The sequence below is a fragment of the Podarcis melisellensis genome (assembly GCF_964234715.1).
Source record: "Podarcis melisellensis genome assembly, chromosome: 11".
Taxonomy (NCBI): domain Eukaryota; kingdom Metazoa; phylum Chordata; class Lepidosauria; order Squamata; family Lacertidae; genus Podarcis; species Podarcis melisellensis.
The window spans coordinates 30030845-30054621 of NC_138543.1; the positions used below are offsets into that span (position 1 = coordinate 30030845).

Below are 23777 nucleotides of genomic sequence, written 5' to 3' on the forward strand. Positions count from 1 at the left end.
CTGGTAATTCTGGCAAAGAAGACAGATAGCGTGGCATAATGGACACATTCCACTGGGGAACTCTCTGCACAAGCCCCATTGTAATGAAAAAGAAAGTATTATGGGAACAATTAAAAGGATGTTCATGGCAGTCAACCCAAGATTGGCCAAAGGGTTTCTGAGGTTCTACATATGTTTTCATATAGCACAAGATCATTGAAACAAGAGTTTTCCATGGACTTAACTGGCCTCAAGACAGATACAAAACTGCTTGTTCAAATGAAGTGCAGTTGAGAACCAGCTGCTTTACTCTATGCTTCTTAGGCAAATTGGTGCTATTTTATGATAACTTGTTTGCATATGTATTATCCATAAATAGAAAAGTACTGCAAGCCTGGCTTTTAGAGTGACGGGTATTCATGGACAAGCTTCTTTTCTCTTTATTGTAACGTAATCACTAGGTCATCCACACCTTTTCCAGTTGTCTGTCTGCCCCCTTTTCTATAAGCTCATTTTCCCACCTGTGTGTATCATTCCCTAGCCATATCCAGAAATGCTTTTTATATCCTCCCAATTCTTGCCACCTCACTCTGCCCTAGCATAGAGCTTGAACATTTAAAAGCTATAGGGAACAATCCACCTTTGTCTTAAGTGTAATCAAGCCCAGCTGAAATAAACTGGAGTTGCAAAGGAACACAGTTGTACATTTTTCCTACATGCATGGTAAACCAAGCATTCCCCTCAAATTCACTTTGATACGTGACCATGATGAAAGACTACACAAACCCTGCTGATCCTACAGAAAGGAAAGGATGTGGGCAGGTGGCCATGTGTGTGGTTCTCCAAATCTCTTAGCACCCTGCCAGGTCAAGTGGCTTCACGCTAGCCTGTTCACTAAAGCAACTTGGAAATGGAATTATTACATCCACTTTGACATTGGTTCATTTTGTAGACACTTACATGTGGCAGGTATGAAATTCAAAATAATTATTTTTAAAAAACAGCTTGCCATTTCATGTGTATGGTCTTTATTTTAGGGGAGCAGTGGTGATCTGAGACTGCTTTGTATTGTGTACTATTTACTATCCAAAATCTCCGGTTTCTACTACGTAACGACAAACTGTAAAATCCCAAGGCCCAAAGACACAAAGGCAGCACCTTTGTGGAAGCTAATCAGGTGTGAGCCTTCAGTGCCTGGATGAGAGATGGTTTCCTGGGAACCCAATGCGTGCAACCTTGAGTTTGCTCGTGGAAGAAAGGCGGGATAGAAATGAAATAAATAAAAACAAGAAGTTGCTATTGGAGGCTTTGTGCAGCAATAAACTACACCTGGGCAACTCACTTCTAGGCTTTTTTGAATTCGAAGTAGCTCTTTGATTGCAAATGAATCACCCAGAAAGACTGAAATCTTCGCTCTGTTGTGTAAGAGAAGAGCTGTTGACTTGGGTTGCAATTTCAGCCTATTTGCCCTTTTTATTTTTGTTTTTAAGTGAAGAGGAATTAGACTCTATTCGCAGCTCACAAATTCCAAGAAGTTCCTGTCGCATCATCCTAGCATTTGGGCTCTGAGCTGTAAAGGGTGAATTTCATCCATTGTATTTCTATACTTGGATACATAATTGTATGATATTTTAAATTACATGGTACATACGTTTCCTAAGAAACTAAGCCTTCATCATAACTCATGCGTCTTCCATTGCTGCGGTGTATGTGTTGAAAAACAGGCTCTTCTCCCAGACCCTCATGAGACAGGTTAAGTGTGGAAGCAGAAGAGATTTTTATTTTTCATTTTGGGTTAGAAGAAATTTCATGCCAGGGTTTTGCGACACAGCAATGACTCTCCCTATTTTTAGATTGGCTTCAGACATTCTAAAAGGGCAGCAGCAGAGGAAGCGCAAGTGAATTGCAATTTTTTGAACTGCCCTTTTGAGGTTAGAGGCACAAGAGTTAGTTTTTTCAGTGTGTCGAAAGCAGCCCAGGAGTCAAGGCTTGCCCCACTTCCATCTCTGTGAAATGGGTCTTGCAAGATTTGGTATTGTTTCTAAAAAAAACCCTGCAAAACTTGTTTGATAACAGAGAACACAATAAATGCCTTTCAAATCACCACCAGCTCCCTAAAGAGCTATTGCAATTCTCCAGACTGGTATTGTAATGCTACTAGTAGTAATATTAATAATGACTTGTATTTAACAAGTCTGATTGGAGGTATAATTCAGCACCATCTGGAGAACACCCAAGTTGGTTACCCAAACCTAGGGGTCAACTATCTATATCCCCCTATTGACCTCTGCTGTTTTGGTAGCTCCTGGCTAAGAAAGAGTCAAGTTTATTAGGTTGCTTCCTATGAATGCACATGGAAACAGTTTCTGAGAGAAACTGGTTTCCTCAATGATAATAACATTACCAGTAAGTGATGTGCATTGTTTTTTACAGTTACTGCTCTGTGGGCTTTGGTATCTTAGATTCCACTGATAGGGAATGTTCCCTGGAGAGTTTCAGCTCCAAAGGTTCCTTTTTTCACATATACAAGCAGATGTATACTTAACTTGCAAAATGATTATACCTTATGAAGGACAAGATCTGAGACTGAGTAAACATATATTGCTCATCATGGGCCTTATTCAGTACAGTATGTACCTGTGAAAGTTGCTCTACACAGCAGCCATGCATCAGCTGCAGCAGTGTTGGTCACACTGCTTCCAAGTAGTTTCCATATACGGTAAATTGAAAAATACCATCAAAATTGCCAAATTTTGGAAAAGGCTGCTTTAGACCCAATGAAATGACAACAGCTAGGCTTGATACAGGTCAGTCTAATCATGCAACTTCCATAGTACAGGCCATATTGTGCCTTCCATAGTTATTGCTATGGAATGCTCAAAAACAAAGCACATGAACCAGCTTATAAAGTAATGCTGTTTTGACACTTCTAATGCATTTCCATTCAGCCTGACAAAGATTTATTTATAACTTGAAAGTCTGCACATACCAATCCCAACTGAAGTTGTGTTGTTGTTGTTGTTTTATGCTGGTTCTATCTTTGGATGTGATTTATTATTACTAAGAATTTTGAACTTCTGCATTAAGCATGAAATGCTTTGTACATATAAAAAAACAGTATATTTTAAAGCTATGGTAGAACTCCACTGGGAAAACATAACTTAGTGCTGAGTGTACTTCAAGCTCTAGCATAGATTGTCATTTCTGACTTGGTATATTTCCCCAAATAAATGAGAGCAGGATAGGGACCTAGTGCCTACCTTTGTAGGTTTTGTGGAGAATCCATAACAAAACCATGATAATCGTCATCATCCTTACCATAATCCCTTAAGATAGTTTCAGTATCATTATCCTTTGTTGCAGGGGGAAAGCGTATTCCTAGCCCTGTATTACAGCTCTTGACTCACCACTATGTTCTTTTTAAATTAACAAATTTCTCCAGGGTCAAACTCATTCAGCTCCATGACATCACAGATTCAATTCTTCCCAGAGGAAGAATTCACCTCTATCCTATTCATTGAAGAGTTTTGATCCAATAGATGCCTCCATGGGTAGGATGGGGGGGTTGGTTTTTGTCATTTTTCTTTTCCCCTGCAGCAGCCACCACTACCTTTGCTGTCAAAGATTGTCCAACCCTTTGGATCAGTTTTGTGGGGTGGGGAGAACCGACAAAAAAGCCTGCCTCCTCTCCACCTCTTCCTCCAACAGCAGCTTTTTGTGAGAGGAGGTCCACTCATGGGAGCTTAGAAGCCAAGCCAATGTCTTGGTTTTTTCACATATATGGGTTGCAGGCAATGTTAGTTCTAGACCCTTCTGAAATTAATGCACATGACTAAATTGAGGCCATTAATTTCAATGGACCTACTCTGAGTAGAATTTAGTTGGATACAACCCATTGTCTCCATGAGTGTTGTTTTTTTTTAATCTGTATTTGGCCTGATACATTCATGGAGATCAAGCAAAGTGAGTACATTTTGCAAAAAGAAGAAGAAAGAATACAATATACTTGTCCCTTTCACAAAGCAGATCATAATCCCAAGCATCTAAGATTCTTGAGACTGAAGCAAAAAGCTTCCCTTTTGCATTCCTCACCCTTCTAATATTTCTCTGTAAAGTGAAGTCATCGTAATCAGGTGTCTTTGATCTACATTCTTCTATGACACCATATTAAGATGCCGCAAGTAAGCAATTACAATTTCAGTGAATGGAAGAAAGCTAAAAATTGAAACTTAATGAAACAGGGTTTTCTTTTAAACATAACTGTGAGAGAAAAGACCTCTCCAGTCTTTCAATACAAAGGAAATGTAGAAATAGGAGATGGGTGTGTGGGGAGAAAATAAATATTAATTCACAATCCATTAAGCATTTTAAAAAGACTTTTCTCAAAGTTCAATGCTGTGCGGATTTACTCAGAGTAAGTCCCACTGTGGTCAACGGAACATACTCATGAGGATTGCTGCCTCAGAGGTTAAAAACTTGCTGGTAGTGACATTTCATGTTCCTGACTCTTTTCTGTGTGCTTTTAACCAGTGGTTACAACATCTTTGCACTAAATGTAGCATAAGTGTTCTCTGAGACTGTTGTGCCTCCTTACTATTCTTGTCTTTTCTTTCCTCCTCCCCCCTTCCTCTTGTACAGGCTGTTCCACCACCTAACTTTGAGATGCCAGTTTCTATCCCAGTGTCCAACCACAACAGCTTGGTATACAGCAACCCTGTAAGCTCATTGGGTAACCCCAACCTGTTGCCTCTGGCCCACCCTTCCTTACAGCGGAATAGCATGTCTCCTGGTGTGACACACCGGCCACCGAGTGCAGGAAACACAGGTAAGGCACTACCCAATCCTATTTCTTCACTTTTAAGTTTGGAAAAGGGCTGTAGCTTAGTGGTAGAGTATCTGCTTTGCTTTCGGAATAGCCCAGGTTCAATCCCTTCCATCTCCAGGTTGGACTAAGAGAGACTTGTATCTGAAATCCTAAAGAATTGCTGCCAGGTGGAGTGCACCAGGGTTTCCTAAACTTGGGTCTTCAGTTGTTTTTTGGACTACAATTCCCATCATCCCTTGCTAGCAGAACCAGTGGTCAGAGATGATGTGAACTGTAGTCCAAAAACAACTGGAGACCCAAGTTTGTGAAACCCTGGTATAGATCATTTCTCAGAATTTTCATTTTATAATAATAATAATAATAATAATTTATTATTTATACCCCGCCCATCTGGCTGAGTTTCCCCAGCCACTCTGGGCGGCTCCCAATCAGTATTAAAAACAATACAGCATTACATATTAAAAACATCCCTAAACAGGGCTGCCTTAAGATGTCTTCTGAACGTCAGGTAATTCTTTATCTCTTTGACATCTGATGGGAGGGCGTTCCACAGGGCGGGCGCCACTACCGAGAAGGCCCTCTGTCTGGTTCCCTGTAACCTCACTTCTCGCAATGAGGGAACCGCCAGAAGGCCCTCGGCGCTGGATCTCAGTGTCTGGGCTGAACGATGGGGGTGGAGACGCTCCTTCAGGTATACAGGACCGAGGCCGTTTAGGGCTTTAAAGGTCAGCACCAACACTTTTTAAAAGAAGTAAAGTTAAATTCTAAAAAGAGCTAAATCCTTTGTGAAATTAAAGATAATTAATCTAAAGAAGACAATGTTTTTAAAATGAAGAGAATTAATGAACTCAAGCTACTGGGAATGTTTGTGTGACACCCAACAAAAGGAACAAATCTTCCTGTGGTAGGTAACTTGTTCATGAACATGAAGTAAAATGGTTCTCTTTAGAAAGTGCCCTTAGACTTCTGACAATAAATCTTTTTTACCCTCACTGTTGTCCTGTTAAAGACTGTTTCAAAATGTAGGCTCTGAATCTAGGCCCATTTGTCGTCATGTCATTAAAAAGCTACACATCTTCTTTCATAGAAGAAAAAACTGGGAAATGAGTTGGAAGTAGCGAGAGAGGTTAATCCTTGCTGGCAAAATAGGTCATTTGACTCCATAGTTAAGAGGCTAAAAGCAGCCTTTGTGATAATGTGTCAGGTCATTAGAATCTCACTGATGGTGTTTGAACTCCTGGCTTGTTTGTCTCACTGTACAAGCAAGACGTTGCCATCCACCCAGGTGTAGGATCACCTGTAAGTAGGACAAATAAGGATTAGGATCCTTCACTCTGTCTGATTGAAGCAGAGTCAGCCTTAAGCGTGTTGACCTCAGAAAAGTCAAGCAAGGTCTCCACCGTAAGGAAGGTAGTAGGAAAAAACAAGCCATTGATGCTTGCAAAAATACCAAGAATGTCATGCAAAAATACACCACCATTTGTTGGAAAGGTGTTAAGGGAAGTACTTCCAGTATGTCTTTGTAAGACTTCAACAACCCAGGATTTGCTCTCTGTTGTTCCTGATATCATGCACTCTGGTCATGCAGGAGTCTGATTATGCCGTTAGGGGGTGGAATGCAAATTCACAGTACACATGCGAAACACTTGAGTCCCCTAAAGAGCTGTTTGGATCCTAGCTCTAATGTGCAGCTGGCATCCTAAAGTGTCATAACTGTGCATTTTGTGGGACTGGGAAACATGAGTGAAGGAAGCTGCCCATCTAGCTCAGCACTGTCAATTTGATAGGCAGCAGTTCTCCAAGGTTTCAGGCCAAAGCCTTTCCCATCTCTGTTTCCTGATATGCTTTTTTAAAAAGCAGAACAAAAACAAAATATTGAAATGTCTTGCATTTCAGGAGGTTGGACTAGATGATTGGAAAGGTTGTGAGAGGCATATAGATTATGAAGCAGCAGCAAACCAGCCTCACATTGGTGCCAGGGCTGCTGTGGGCATCCTGAGCCTTGCCAAGCCTGATGCTGCTCACTGCAGCATCATTTCTTGCTTCTTATTTAAAAAAACCAAAACATTTTGGCGTTATTGGGGGTGGCTGCCCAGACCTAAACACAGTTATGGATGCACATGTTATTTTGAAAGTAAAAATACTAATTTGGGGACCTGTTTTTGCCATTATTTTTAACAGCACCCTTTTCTGTAACAAAATACTACTTATTCTCAAGTAAATGGGTTTATCATCAGGCAAGAGAAGCAACAAACTCCATTTTACTCTTGCTGTCAAGATGATGCTAACGTTTAAGCAAATATGAAATATAAACCATCAGTTGCTCAGGGTATTATTACTATTATTGTTGACAGAATGTCTGTGCAGTTCGAGAGGAAATAGATCCGCTTATACATATGTAGACAGAAGTCAGCATGGCTCAAGCAGCCTGATCTTTATAAGTACCCTGGTGGTAGGAACTCTACTAGGGTTTGCATTGCTTTGAGGAACAGGCTGTAATTTCTGTTTGACCTTTGTGGTTTCTTTCAGCTCCTCTCTCCATTTGACTATTTTATTTGTCTTCTCCTAGGTGGCCTGATGGGTGGGGACCTCACAACCGGTGCAGGCACCAGTGCAGGTAAACAGAGGAGTGTTTTATGTCCCCTTTTAAAATGGTTGCAGACTCCACAACAGAGAGCTAGCATGAAGCCGGTCTTAAAATAACTCTATATAATTTCATTAGGAGCAGAATTAGGTTAACCCTGGATGCTTCTGAAAATCCTACTCCCAAGAGCCTTCTCGATATTAAACTTCCCAATTTCCGTGCATTTAAAGACTTCCTGTTGCTGTTGTTTTAAAAGACTTCTAATGTACTGTCACGGAGACTCTCGTTACCAAGAGTTCCCATCAGGCGTCACCTACGGTAATCAGAGGACCCTTTCACAAATCCCTCACTGAAGCTGTCACATACCAGTGTGTGGTGGGAAAGAAAAGGGGGGTGATTCAGGAATGGTTCTTGGGCCTACTCCATTGTTCTCATGCTACATTAGAGCATGATTGTGCTTACACCACTGATTAAAAGGTGACTCGTGAAACTGGGTCCAAAGAATGCAAGTTTGAGTTACCTAACAACTCAACCTTTTTATCCAAGTGAATGCTTGGATTCTGCACTAATCGCTCCCATGTTTCAGCTTTTAAAAGCCATGGAGGCTGCTGATGTCTCATTGGATATGGCAGCATTAAAACCTCTGAAATAGCATCTTGACATCGCATCAACATTATGCAGTTTGTGGCTGCAGAATTGGTGATGCTTTTTATGAATGTAATTTATTGTTGATTTTATGCTTTTTACTGCCGTGTGTGTGTGTGTGTGCTGTTTTTTTTTAAAAAGTTTGTTTCTACAATCACTTAAGTATAGAGAGTGTAGAAAGCATGATAATCTTCATTGTTAGTTTCCCCCCACTTTTCTTGATTCTGTTAACCAAGTTCTGTTTCACGTTGGTGATATCTGTTTGAAGCATGTACTCAGATTCTTGACCTTTTCTGTTAGAGAAACTTGAAAACTGCAGAGTAATAAGATAGGAATGGAACTTGATTGACCTACTAATGAGTGTCCTCTGCTGGTTTGTTAAAGCATAGCATTCTCCCCCCCCCCCCACCCTTCTCATAGGAAAGTGACAAGAATGAATTTTTGGTCTTTGGGAGAGGGTAACTTTCATGAATTGAAATGGAGATTTCTCTACATACAGAATTGGTTTAAATATCACCAGTTTTGCTGACTTGAAAGACAGTTGGCGGGAGAGACTTCTCTTGACAACTAGAAAATGAGAGAAATTCTATTTTAAAAGCGTAAAATATATTGTTGACTGGAGAATTTGATTTTTTAAAAAAATTAAAAGTCCTGATGGCTCCTTCCTGTGGAAGAGTAGTGTTTATATGAACAGATAAAAAGTGTGATTGTGCCCAGAATCCTGGTTCCTTTTGTGTTTAGACCTTATTGCAGATGTGCATTCTTCATGTCTTAAATTTGGAGCAGTAAGAAGAGTCATTTGCTGTAGGGCAGAAAGGAAGAGGAGAGGTCATTACGAGGTTGAAACGTCTGCCACAGTGGCATCATTCAACAATGGTTCTATTTTGGAGAGTCCCCTCTCCCTCTTAAATATCAAAAGTTCTTTGTTGACCATTTTTTCTTGAGGAACAGAGGCCCATGTGTACGTCGCCATTGCCATCTTAGAAGCTGATAGGGTGATCTTATGGATCAATTTGCCAGGGTATACAGTCTTTGTCAAATTAGAAGTTCATGCATTTGCATTTTTCCTGTGGCACCTAAAAATAGCCAGTTTGCAACAAAGGAAGAAGAATGTAGTTGTTTTTGAGTTTTACTACTGTAATTATAAAAAGAAGCAACTTTTGATTGCTAACATAAGGGCATCAGTTCCTGCATTACTTTAACAAATTACACCGTAATGCGAAGATGGGAAACGGGGGGGGGGGGACCTACGTAGGTTAGATATACCCATATTTTCAAAAGGCTGCTATTTTGTTGGCTTGGAACGTTTGGTATAATAATCGTGAAATTATCCACAACTTTACCTTGGGAACCTACCCAAGACATAAATAGAGCCTGGAAACAGTGACTACTTTTTATTATCCCAAGCAATTAAATACCAGTAGTGGTATTTTTAACTAAAACCAAGGTTATCTCAGGTTTGCTAGAGTACATTTGTTCAAAACTTTTCTCCAGTTGGGTAGCTTATGCCATGTGACCATCACAACTGCCAACAAAATGAGAGTGGACTTCCTATTTAGTAGTGTTGCTAAGCTATAAATAAAGCCACGGGTTTGGCAACTTTCTTTGAAACAAGAAACTTGTGATTGAAAGGAAAGAATAAGAACTCTTTGACCTTAAGCCATCATGTTTTAAAACAATCCTATAGTTACATTCTTCATCTTAACACTCAGCTAAGAGAAAAAACAACTGGCAATTAACCTATAAAATTTAAAATATTATTTTGCTTTGTTTTTAAAGGGGCACACACATTGAAATGTGGCATAATCCTTTTCAAATTTGGACAATAGGTTAAGAAGTATATATCAAGTATTGAAATGGGTTTTGAACTCTGACTATTATCTGGCCTATAATTTTCTTAATAACAGAATATTAGTATTAAATCTCAGGGGAAAACTCAACATATCAAATGAATAACACATTTTGTAAATGTATTGTGCGTGTTCCCATTGCAAATGTGTTATTGGCTCTAAAGAGGCTATCCTGATCCCATTAAAGTCATTTGTACCAACTCACACAGTTCAGGGAACTGAGACTATATTAATTTCTACTACTCTAAAGTAATACTACAACTTGCACTATGACCAATGTTTTATCTAATTGACCATGTTTTATCTAATTGTTTTCATATTTGTAATTTTGAACAGAATATTATCTGACTGCCTTCCGCCTCCCTTTTGCACTAGTATACATTTTAAAATGGCAGTCCTCAACTTAATTTACCATAAAATCATGAGGAGCTGCTACTGCTTTGTCTGACATTTGGCCCACTAGATGTCTGGCAGTGGAGATGGCAGTGCCATCATTTTTGTTGAATAGTTGGTAGACATAGCAGACGACGCAGCGATTTCTCCAAAGAAGCTCTTTATTTGTAAGCTGGAACAGAACTGAACTGAAGGGTTCAGCCAGCCTGCTTATATAGAGCTTCACTAGAACACAACAGTAACCATTTTCTGTAACTATCCAATCACTGAACGTCACTTTCGATCCCTTATTTGCATATGTGGACCTGAACTATCTACATTATCTCCCTGCTGGCCCAGGGTGAAAACTTCAGTACATAACAATTTTCACATCATGCTAAGCTAAACCATGGCTTAGTGCAAACTTTCTAGCTCTGGAGGAGGAGGCTGTGGCTGCTTTGCTTCTCCTGGGACTTTCTAGGTAAGCACAGAGCAGCAGCTAATCAAGGTATGGTTTAGTATGTTGTCCAAGCACAGGACTGTGGTTAAGGTCTCTCCTTCTTACTCGTGGTCTATAGCCAAACTTTGGCTAAGCTACCATCCTGTGCTGACCTAAAAAGCCTGAGGAGGAACAAAGCTGGTGTGATCAACTCTCCTGGAGCAAGTCTCACTTACTCCCAAATAAAGGTGAGTAGTTGCATTCTGTTGTTACACAGTGGTGTAGGGCTCATCACCAGTGCCATGCAAACATTTTCGAATCTAAAGCTTAGATGTTGCAAGCCCTGTACTAGCTATGTGTTGCAACATTCTCATGGAGGAGGAGATAGGTGGTAATTGTCCCCAACACTCTAGCTGCAGAAGGGCTTTTTGCCAAGTTAATGGGCTTTTGGCTCCTTGAGGGTTACTATAGTGTTAAGTTGCAGTAACCCTCTTCATGGAAGCTGATGACCCCTTCCCATTTCCACCTATGAAATGAAAGGGTAATCTTCATGTTCAGTAAGTATGGATACGTGTGTCTGTGTCTCTGTGTGTTTCTCTGGTTCATTCTTTATTTTTCAGTGCCTCCCTCTTCAAATAAGTTTTTAGAAACTAATGTACAAAATGTCCCATAAATGATCTTTGTGTTCTGCAAACTGCTTCTGATAGAATTGCATTCTACACCTGCCTTTACAAAGGAATTAACCACAAAAATCTGCCAGGAAAAAAGCCTTAAAAATGAGAGAGAGAGAGAGAGAGAGAGAGAGAGAGAGAGAGAGAGAGAGAGAGAAGGCAAAGGCAAACATTAAGCTAACTAGAGAAGACTTCCTGTAAATTAAACAAATCAGATATTTTCAACAAGGCAGCAGGTATTCAAAATGCTCCCCTGGCCACCTACTCCTTGAAAGCCAATCACCTTTACCACATATGTGAAGTGATAGGCAGGAAGTGCCTGGCAGCAACAGATGCCGTATAAAAGCTTCCTCTTGGAATTGTAAGCTCAACATGACAGTGATTGTCAGACTTGGCCAGCTTTAAGCATTGGGCCTCTTAGCTAGATTATATCTTGTTAGCATTACACTACTCATTTTGCTGCTTTTGGTCACACGTTGGCCGGGTATCAATTTATTATACATTTCTGCTAGCATTTCAAACTAAATACAAATGAAGGTAATAGCTATTTATAATTTATGGGTCTCTAGGCCGGAAGAATTCTGGGCATGTTTTCAAAATAACATAACTTAAAGGAATGATTTGCAAAATGAAAAAAAGAAAAAGAAAAAGAAGGCAATATGCCCAAATAAGCTTATACCAAACAGGCACAGTATGAAGCAAGTAGTAGTGAGACTCTGAGCAGATCCTAAAATAACACGAGGCACCCAAAACTCATAAACATCAATGCTATGTACACCTAGTTCCCCTTTGTGCCTTGGCAATGCCAATCTAAGCAAACACGCGCGCACACATACACATGTGCCACTGGTAGGCAACCTAACATTATTAGTTGCATTCCACATTCCTTTAGCTCTGACAGTGTGCTACATGCTGTACAGAATGTGATTATTTGCCTCCAGATGGTGCTTTAGTGGCTTTCAGATATGCCCTGGTCACTGGGATGTCACACAGAATATTGTGAATGTCATTGTAACCCTGTACATGTCTCCTGGAAAATAAGCTCACTTGAGTTCAGTGGGGCTTAGCTGGCAGGTAAGTGAGTGTAGGGTTGCAGCCAAAATGTAAACACTAGCTGCAAGGATACGATCAAAAATGCAACCATCTCAAAAAGCTTTCGCAAATACAGCATCTCCAAACACGATGGATGCCAGAGTCAACACATATTGGCAAAATAAGTACCAACCCCACGTTGCCCTCAATTTTTTATACCACAAATGTTCTGGTATATTTTTGTCCGTGTTCGTTGCACTATTATTGCCTTCTGGCAGCAGTAATGTGATTGCATTGGGCAAGCATCACAACCAACTAATAAAACAAAATAAATCCACCCCTAACGCTTTGTCATTATGTTGTGAACTTGCTGCAGAATACAGCCACCATTTCACACCAGTCTGCAGTCGGCCCCTCATTTACTCAGGTGTGCCTGGTCAGTGTTCTGAAATCCATTTTGCACCTGGAACTGCAGGTGACCCATGGCATCTGGCTGGCCACTGTGGAAACAGAATGCCAGACTAGATGGACTTTGGCTCTGATCCAGCAGCATCTTCTTATGCTCTGGTGGAGGAAGAGGAGTGCGGAGGGAGCGCACCACCCCCGGCAGCGCAATCCCGGTGGGGTGCCATCGCCCCCACAGGTGGTGTGCCACGCCCCCAGGATGCACGCCAGCCCCGCCCCCGCCTGCTCTCCGCCACTGTGCTTATGTTATTAAGAGAGCTGTTTCCAGCTCTATCTGATGATGAAGCCTAGCTTGTCCCTCAGATGAGGCAACCATCTTTCATGGCTTCATAAGTCTACCAGTTGTAATTTGCCAGTATTGGTGGGTTCCTACTGAAGCCTGCAGATGATGGTGAAGCTTCACTACTTTCAAGGATGTCCATTTCTGTGAGGACCAGTTTTATATCAGTGTGCCAGAGTCTGTGTTGGCTGCCAGTAACTTTCCAAGTATAATTGAAGGTTCCAGCAAAAACAGCCTGTGGGGAGCATTGATAGTTTCTGCTTTGAGAAAATGTGGCCTTTGCCATCTCTTTCAGCATTGTTTGCCTTAATATCATTCTCTTTTTAAAAGTGTTCCCAGTCTTACCTTCTCTCTAATTTACAATGTCTCAATATTTACCTTGGTACAATGATGGATTGAAAGAGTAAAATCATTGCACCAACTCTGAGAATCCCTCCTATTAAATGAGTCATAGAAGCTGCTAGTCTTTTCAAGGTGAATTTTTTTTTAAAAGGATGATTGACTTTTTCCCTTAAATAACAAGCAATTAAGTTTATTCTTATTGGGAACCCACAGTTAAATGAAAAACTTTTGAGTTTCTGCAGTCTGTCCTCTCCACGTGCTGGTGCCAAGATGATTGTGGTGTGTTTTCTCTCTGCACACAGCAATCTGTCCTTTTATTCAGAGAGGGAGAGTACAAGGAAGCATTGCAAATCAGCAAACATCTGGATTTCGTGCATACCCTTGAGTATTGAAAGAGATAGTTGATGCCTTCTGGATACTTGGCTGCAGCTGTGTGTTTGCTCCAGAATGAAAAGCAAGCCATGCATTTAACTCCTTGGAACAAGAAGTCCAGATTTTGCTCCATGCACTATTGAGTTAAAACAATCCTTTCCCTTTAACTTTTCACATGAATTCTCTTTAAATCACTTTGGCGGCTTGATGTCCACATGCTTTGCAAGCAGATTAGCCTCTTGATAGTTGCCGAAGCTTTGACTTTGAGAAAAGTAAATAGATAGAAATCGAAAAGAACCACACTTTGGGCCCATCCAGGTGTCCTTTTTTAATTGTGCATCCATAATGATTTGTGTTCATTATGGTATTGGGGTGGATATACAGTACATGATCCCACTTTAAGTATTGTTTGTACCTGCAAAAGTTTCAGGATGAGCATACTACTTTGTATGCAATAAGTGCATGTCCCAGAGCTTGCTGCTGAAATTCCTGAAACTTTTAACGCTGCCTATTGAGGAAGGGGGGCTATTTTTGTTTCTCTATAGCTCAGAATTGCCTCTCCAGATAGCAATAATGCAGTAACATTGGGGAAGCATCACAGAACAACTAATAAAGCAAAATGATGTGTGGATGGTCCAGTACAAATCCACTACTACCTTGGTTTAATAATAATAATAATAATAATAATAATAATAATAATTTTTATTTATACCCCACCCTCCCCAGCCAAGGCCGGGCTCAGAGGGGCTTACAAGCAATAAGAACAGCTTAGTTTATGAACAACTTGTATGAATAACACTGCAAACCCGGAAGTAGGTGTTTTGGTTTGTGAACTTTGCCTTGAAATACAAACGTGTTCCACTTCTTGTTGAGTGTGTTCCGTTTGTAAATTGAGTCCCCACTGCTATGGGAAAGCACGCCTTGGTTTAAGAACACTTTGGATTAAGAACGAACTTCCGGAACGGATTAAGTTTGTAAACCAAGATGCCACTGTTATGCACTATTATTGTGCCAATGACATGTTGCGGAATACACACACACACATACACACCAAAAAACAAACAACACCATTCTGGAGGAGCTCTTTACTTTTAGTTTCTGTTTGACCAGGGTTGCCTCCAAACTGTGATTATTTTGCCAGAGCCATGCTTGCTGGGATTTGTAGTTCAGCAACATTTGGTGGGCCAAAGGTTCACCACTCCTGTCCTGTATCATGTAGATGCCATCATCTCTATGCAGTATGATAAGTTTTGTTGGCTTATAGGACCACTTAAAGCCACGGCAAAGTTCCTTTGGTGTCTTGCTCCATGAGACCAACCACACAGTATAGCAACAGCTCTAACCTTGAAGAAGGGGAAAACACAATGTTCACACTTTATGGCCGTGCTCTATTTGATGTTAATTTTGGTCTAGGACAACAGCTCAGAAAACAAATAGCTGAGAGAGGCAATTGATTTCCAGCCACAGATGGGGGTAAATGAATAGCCCTCTATAGAAGGGGGAAAAGCTTTCAGGTAGTCAAATGGGGATAAGTGCAAGGCAATGATCTACAGAATTGCAATGCATTCCCCTTGATGCTTCCCCAAAGGGGAAGTTGTATTTTCCAGGAAGGTGTTTGGTCAAATTAGCTTTTCTTTTTCTTTTTTCTTGTTTGATTTAGCACTCTAGGAAAGTTAAGCTACCACCACCACCCTGCCCCACACTAGAGAGAGAGAGGGAGAGTTAATGTAATTTGCTTTCTGTGTGAAAATTGCATCTGTTGAGGGGTGGGGGCCCACGGAGCAGATCAGATATGGATTCATCACCTGCGTAATTGCTTTGCTGGATTCAAGCCCATCCCAGGACAGGCCGTCTGCACTTGGCAACAGTTGTTGGATTCTGTTGCTAATGAAAGTGTGGGAAGTTTGAGAAGCAGCAGCAAAATCTCACCGTGGATTGATTCCTTCCCAACTCTTTATTGTTATGCTTGTGGTCTCTGCAAGCTTTTGAACTTGGAAAGTAATGGCAGTGATATTTATTTATTTCATCTATTTCACATGTAATGCTTTAAAGAAGAAGCTGGGGACTCTTTGTAGATTTTCTTCTAGGGGCCTCGTGCCAATGGTGAGAATGGCCAGAGGCAAAAGTGGGAATTCCCGAATAAACACCAACAATAATAACAATGAGAGGTATGCTTATCAACAAAGGAGAAGTTCACAAATATTTTTAGTATGCTAATTTTTTTTTAGTACCCCTGTTTTTTAATATCCTTTTTTTTTTAGTAATCTTTCTAATCTGGGGAAAAATATTTTATACCACTTCTAAATATTTTACTTGGAAGTTATGGGTGGGGTTCGTCTAACCAGCCCTATCAGCAAAAACCCTTCTCAAGAACTTCAATTGCACAATGGGGCTTCCCCCACTGTTCACGCCCTGCATGCTCTCCACACACCCTTGAAATTGGCTCTGGGAGGGTCAGGAGAAACCCCAGGATAGGCAGGAATTGTTCCATACTTGTGAGGATGGAGTGTTTGGAAGAGTGAGATGTTGAATCCCCACCACCCCAAAGACCTGAAAAATCCTTTTACACACTCCCTGATTTGTTGTTTTGCAATGATGTGTTAATATTCTTATGGATGTGGGCTTTTATTTGCATCAACACTTTTTGATTCTGTTAGTTTTGATTTGTGTGTGTGTGTGTGTGTGTGTGTGTGTGTGTATTACAGTTTCCTCCTGTGGTTCTAAACATCCTTGAGATTTGATGTATTTGGGAAAGTTTTTTAAGTGTGTGTGTGTGTTTAGGGTACAGTGGTACCTCGAGTTACAAATGCCTCAGGTTACAAACGCTTCAGGTTACTAACCTGGAAGAGTTACCTCGAGTTGAGAACTTTGCCCCAGGATGAGAACAGAAATCATGTGCTGGCGGTGCAGCAGCAGCAAAAGACCCCATTAGCGAAAGTACGCCTCTAGTTAAGAACAGTTTCAGGTTAAGAACGGACCTCTGGAACAAATTAAGTTCATAACTAGAGGTACCACTGTGGAAGGGAGAATCAGACTGCTGTGTGCCCCATCCATCTTCTGACATCTGTTCACAGAACAGTATTCCAGCAGGCTCTCCACATGATCAGGAACCCCAGTTGTGCAAAGTTTCCCATCACACATCAGCTCCCCTTTTCAGATGCTGCACCAAATGTCAAGGGCAGGCTCAGCAGGTGTGGTCCTCCTCTGTGACTCATTTCTGCAAAGGACTCCAGTTTATAGGAATGGCAAGGGCTCTAAAAAGCAAGGCGAGCACTGAACAGAGAGCACCTGTCGCTGTGGCAAACCTCTGCTTCTGTGCCCACACATTCAGTATCCAGTGCTACAAACCTGAGTCTTCCACATATAATAAGGATTCTTAAAGCATGCATGCTCAAGACTCATATCATTCACACAGTCCTTTGGATGGAGGAGATATTTGATTCTGTTCACATTTCAAGGCAAGTTTACCTGATTTGCACTTTTCTGAAACGATGCATGAACCAAAAATGCAGCAATCGTTTGCACTTCTCTGAATTTTTCAAAGCAGTTCTCCAGCCAAGTAACTTGTACAAAAATGCAGATAGTGGAGTAAAAGTCTGAATGGAAAATGCATATGTTAGTAAAAAAAAAAACCCTATCATGCAAAATTGCATCATGTTAGGAGAAACTGCTTTGAAAAAAACAGTTATTATAGGCAAAATACATTTGTTAAGAATGCTGATGAATGTTCACAATGACTTCCTTAAAAAAAAAAGATGCAAACTGATGCAGAAATGTGGAGAACTGAATAGTGGACAGATGAGAAACTTAGAGAAACCAAAATTGGCTGATTTGACCATCCTGCCAAACCCCCACAAATGGCTTCCATGTAAATAGAGCTTGTTACCTGCCCATATAGCAGATGCAGGGAATTGTGGGTCTTGCATAAGCTGCACAGAGTAATGTGAGCCGTGTCATGCCTTCCTTTTGGAAGCACCTAATTGGAAGTGTCAGAACCTCCCAAGTGAGCTTACACTTAACCGTAAAGCCTAACCATGCGGTAAAACTACAATCCCTTACTGTAGGACTGCAGCATTCAATCAGTTGACCTTGATGTTTTAAGCCTTTTAAGGCTATGGCCATTTAAAAAAAAGAAGAGTCAGATGTGGACATCAGCATGTAATACTTCTAAGTGGCTTGTTTAATTAATTAAAATGCTATTGCTGAGTTGACTGGCCGTGGGGCGGGGAGCTCCTAGGTAAACAAGATAATGTGATACGTATAGTACAAAACAGTTTTGCTGAAGTGGAAACAAATAAATCAATGCAATTAGTAGCAGAGAATATAGGAAACACATGTTTTCCTGCATTACAGCAATATATTTGCCATCCCCCCCAATCAGATACCATTAAGAAACTATAATGCATAAATTTCATAGCCTATGATTGCAAAAACTGATAGTAGTATTGACTGCAACATCCATTCCTCACAAAAAAAACCTCCAGGATCCTGATTCTGCACTTTATGCATGGCAAAAATATTACTTTGCCTTCAAATGCTTCCTTCCCTGCAAAAATCTGTTCTGTTTTCTCAGTCTCTGTGTAGTACAGCACTGGGTTGACCGTGGCAGCCCCTCTTATTCCCCAGTCGGCAGTGCAGATGGGTGCAGCTATATAAAGAGAAACTGCATACAGTACTGTGCAGGAGCTAACAGGCAGTGAGAGACCGTGTGGTTTGGAAGTGCTGGTTGCACTGAATGTTATCACCAGAATTCATTCATTTCATTGGCTCTTGCCCATACATGGAAGAGCTTTAGTTCACTAGTAGAGCAACTCTCTTGCATGCAAGATAGCCCAGGCTCCTGGCAGCTGCTGGCAGGGCTTTGAGAGGCAGTCAAACAAGTAGCGCTTAAACTGGGGCTATACTGAATTAAGAAAATGCAGGCCATTGATGCTAAATTTTCCCTTTTTTGAACTCCTGGGCCACAGGTAAACCATATAGAAAAGCAATTTGTGCAATGATTTTTTTAAAAAAAAAATTGGGACCTGCAACAAAACATTTAATTGTGAAGTTCCCCTGTTTAGGTTTCCTGTCACTCTGTTCCAGACACTCTGTTCCAGTCACCACCAGCCCTCTCTGATATTCCACTCCTGCCTCCAACAGCCAGCCACCATTTCAAGCCCAGTGAGCATGCTCAGTCCCCATTTGGCTGCTTTGGGGGTTTCCCCCTACCTGTAGGTTGGTTGGTTCTTCTAAGAAACTTTTTTTGTAATCTGACAGCCTTGGGGTTTCCCCAAGCCTGCAAGTGCTTCCTTCTTGTGTGCGTTTCAGCAACATAAGAACTGACGCTTTTAGTAAAAAAAGGAAAAGAAAAATGGTGTGGGAATCAGAAGTTACTTCTAAAGATTTTCTCTCTCCTTGTTTCCACTTGGGTTTCCTTTGCTATTTGCACTTAGCCAAGGTAATGTACTATGAAATGCTTAACAGATGTAACATGTGAGTAGAAAGCTTCAATTAGCTTCTTGGGGAATGGGGTGGGTGGCAATGGAGCTGGATTGTAGACTCAGAAGTTGCATGGTTTTCTGGCTTTCCTTTGTGAGTCAACACACTATTTATTATATGTATGTCTATTTATTTTTTTGATGCAACTTAGTTTAAAAAAATCAAAAACCTTCTAAGATCAATATCCTGTCTTGTCATCCAGGGAATTCAACATGGCATGCATGGGGGCTACTTTCCCCCAAAAGCAAATCCTCTGCAATGGCCCAGTGCGACCTGGAAGCCAATGTAGCTCATCTCCCTACTCACCTGTGTGCCTTAGGGGTGAAGAATTATCTGTCTCCATGCAGTGGGATGGGGAGGGAGTTTCCATACAAAATGTAAATACCCCTTCTCCTGCCCAGCCTCCCTTCACTCAATTTCCAAGGATGCTGAGAGTTTTTTCATATTAGCTCTGGGCCCTCTCTATCTGGCCTCCAGGACTCTCCCCAGACCTCTTCTTCTCAGCCCTGCTGCACCCCTTCCCTGAGTGCTTTTGCATGGCTGGAAGTTGTCTTTGAACTACAGTAATGCTGCTTACTTGCCTGAGCAGAAGAACAGCTTGGTTGAATCAGGCCACCTGGCCCAGCAGTGGCCGACCAGATACCTGTTGGGAGCCTGCAAGCTAGAAATGAGTGCAACAGCACTCTGCCCACCTGCAGTTTGCTGCAACTAGTTTTCAGAGGCAGAGTGTCTAGATGTCTGAATTGCGCATAGCTTGAATGACAGTAGAGTCACATGTACTGTGACAAGAGTCACACCTATTGCCCCACCCACTTTTTTGCTCTGGACACGTCTGCCACTAATTGCCTGAAAAAGCTTCCCTACTCCTGCCCCCCCAGCTGAGAGCCTTCCTAAATACATCACATTTATTTTATTTATTTATTACCTTTATATACAACCTATATCTTCCAAAGAACTGAAGGTGGTGTAGATTGTTTTCCTTCTCCCCATTTTCTCATCACAACAACCCTCTAAGGTAGGTTAGGCTAAGAGATTGTGATTGGCCAAAGGCCAATCAATGAGCTTTATGGCTGATGAGGGGGGAAGAGGGGGGATTTGAACCCTGCTCATTATAGATAATGTATCTCAATATAGATCCATTCATTATCTATATTGTTTCACTCAGGGTAGTAGGGAAGCTTTTTAAAGAAATTACATTTTTTGGATTTTTTTAAAATCAAGTTAGGCATCTCTGTACAAATGGGGAGCGGCGATGTCCTGTCAACAAAGTTCACCCTGCTCATTTATTTAACAAAACGTCCTTTTCAAAGCTCTGACTGTTTCCCCTTAAATGAGGAGAGCAGAAGCAGTGACCAAAAAAGAAGAAGGAGGTGTTAGACAACATTCCATTTCTTTTCTCCCGCTGCAGTGACTTTGGTTCGTACAAAGGGCTCCCAGGGCATTCCGGGAGAAAGTGGTTATTTGCTGCAGCACTACACTCAGCAAGAAATAAACTATCTGTAAACACAATTTGCTCAATAAAGTCAATAAAGCCAAAAGCAAGTTCTTGTAAGGGTCTAGGGAAAGGAGTAGTTTGCACTTAAAGCACCTTGGCTGAGGAAGACTATAAATTTACACCTCCTGACACAGGCCCTTTGGAAACTTGTGCTTCCTCTGTTTTTGTTGTCATTACTGAGTGCAAGTGATACCCATAAATGTTGAGTGTGTCTGTGTGTGTGTGTGTGTGTGTGTGTGTAGATATATATATATTCTGTTTCAGCAAATGTACAGCTTTTTAATCGAATGAAAACGCAACGCAAACTCAGCCGAGATCTCATCTGGTCTTCATTTTCTCCTAATTTATAATCAGGAAATCCATTCGTACAGGGCATATAATTTTTGCGCTTTCTAGTGGCTTGTGGAACGTACCGTTCTGCACACAGTCACATTTAAATTGATAACCGTCCAGGCAAAGTGTAATTTTAAAGTACAGGCTAAAGGAAGGGTTTGATCTCTATATTAGAAGGGCTGCTCCAATTTTGTTGCTGCTGGGTTTTCCCTTGAGTTGTTTTGCATCTGAATTTAACCAAGACCTTCTTCTTCTCCAGTGCATTTGACTAAAGCTGCCTCAGTAGAGGCCAAAGCTTTCAGCGTACAGAGGAGGATGCGGTTTAAGCATCCAGATTAAATGCAGGCTCTCCTTAGCTGCAGGCCACATGCATGTATTCATCACTGATTTTCAAATGACGGGTTTGTATATCATTGGTTTAGAGTCCACAGCCTTACATTCCGGGACCCATATTCTGCCAAAAGCATAACAATTTGGTGGCTGGAAGGAGAAACAGTCATTATATGGCTCCAAATTGCTAGCTGGCACAATGTGCCAAGAACAGCAGAAATCCGCTGGTAAGGAGAAGATTGCAGTCACTCTTTAAAATAATTTGATGTTCTAAAAATACAAATGCAGGAAATGTCATCACGTTTCAAAATATTTTACATTAGTAGGTAAATACATAAAGAGTTGCGTGATTGGTGTTTCTAAGTGGCACCGTCTCTAAATGATAGGAAAGCATTCCTGGTGTTGAGTTTTTGTCTTAAATAAATTGCTTTGATTTGAAGTAAATCATTTGTAGAAAAGAATCCCCCCCTGCACCCCACTCCATTTCCCTTCCTTAAAATAACAAGCAGGAAAATAATCAGACTCTTGTAGTATAAAGACAGCCACATATACATATTTGTTATATTTTTAAAATTGCATTATGTGCAATGTGTGTTTAATTGCACACATGCAAGAACGCCACATTCACACTCTGAACGACTACTAGTCATGTCGCATTATATGGCATGGCCAACATATTTTTCCAGAAAAAAATAGCCCCTTTATGTATATTGTTATCAAACCAAGCCTTACTTCATGTCTTCTTTATAGTACTTTCCTGAATTCCGTAAATATGCCTTTAGTTCTTCCTTTAAAAAAAAAGTTCCCAAAAATAATTGTAGATTCGGATAATTATTTGAATCCCATTTCAAAAAATGTGGTTTGTTTTAAAGGAACTGGTTTGTTTGCAAAGCATTCCTGCATTTCTTTACAGTGAACTTTACTTTTTACATTTATTTGCGTCACCGGTAATGCCAATCAGAAACCTGAACTAGCAGAATACATTAAAGTACATAAATAATGGTGGATATTAAGGTTGCAAACTTGGCCCCACTTACCTGGGAGTAAGCCCCGTTGAACTCAGTGAGACTTACTACTAAGTAGACATGGTTAGGATTGTACCAGAAAGCTTTCCTCTGCATGCTACATGGAAATGAAATGCCAAGATAATTTTTTATGCTTATGTACAGTATACGTTGTACAAGGGCAGAACTTCCTGAAACATTGGCTCTAACTTTGTAGTTTTAAGAATTTCCCGAATATTTGTGGTACAGTTTTTCTTCAGTGTTGTTGGACACAGATTATTTGACTGGTTAGGTTTAAAAGCACTGATTTACCATGCAATTTGTTGCCTTTTTAAAGAAGTCTTCCTATGTTGAAGTGTGATTTAGATTTTAAATAGGGGTGGCTAACCTGCGGGTGTTGTTGAACTCCAATTCCCATGATCCCCAGCCAGCGTAGCCAATGGCCAGGGTGACCAGAGTTGCAGTCCAGCCACATCTGGAGGGCCACCTCTGCCCTAGTCTTAACTACCTTACCCTTGGCAAATGTGAAGCAAGCCTATTTTATTTGTATTTGCCCAGCAGCTCTCTGTGCCTGTGTTTCTTGCGAGAGAGAGTTTGGGAGACTTTCTTCAGCGCACACTGTCGATTCCCTGCTATTAAGCACCATCTCAGACATGTACGTTTCAAATAATTCTATCAGGGTTTCAGGATTCCATGTGCCACTGGAGTTCTCTGAAACACAGGGTGATTAAAGGCTAACCCTTTGGTGGCCTTGAAAATGTGCCCTTAGATTTGAGGCTTCCAGCTATCTAGGCAACCGCACAGCAGGTGGCTTTTGGCACAGAAGTCGCTGGGGGAGAAGAAGGAAGGGAGGGAAGGAGAGTAAATGAAATGTGAGCAAAAGCCCCAAGGAGGAGAGTAGAGAAGCCAGTCCCGGAGTAAATATGTTTTGGGGCTTTCTTCCTCTTCTTCTTTTTAGTAGGCGTCTCCTTTTCCCTGAGTGGCGTTCATGGGCGAGAAGGTGGATCCAGCTTTTGGGCGCTTGGGAGAAGGTGCTAATTGCAGTGCCGTGCCAGCCGTTATCATTGTTATTATTGCCGTTGCAGAAAGAGAAGGGGCTGCTTCTGAAAGCACCAAATTAGCACAATACGGAGATGCTTGAATGTCAGGATGTAAAAGCCTTAAAAGCAAAAGACAGCAGAGATGAGATAGAGGGGTATTTTCAAAATCACACAGCCAACTCCTCCTGCTGAAATCAGCGTTCAGGATCGAGCTCTGAAGGTGGAGGAAGGGAGAGAG

The 23777-nt window shown here is 41.1% G+C and overlaps 1 protein-coding gene across 14 annotated transcripts in view; it reads left to right on the plus strand.

The window, feature by feature from the left end:
- The window catches only part of MEF2C (myocyte enhancer factor 2C), a 160060-nt gene that overhangs the window by 115518 nt on the left and 20765 nt on the right, over positions 1-23777 (plus strand). For all 14 annotated transcript variants that reach the window (XM_081930179.1, XM_081930178.1, XM_081930186.1 and 11 more), the window contains 2 exons: positions 4618-4804; positions 7374-7421. In XM_081930179.1, the coding sequence (XP_081786305.1) occupies positions 4618-4804; positions 7374-7421 (235 nt within the window). The remainder of the gene's footprint in view (positions 1-4617; positions 4805-7373; positions 7422-23777) is intronic.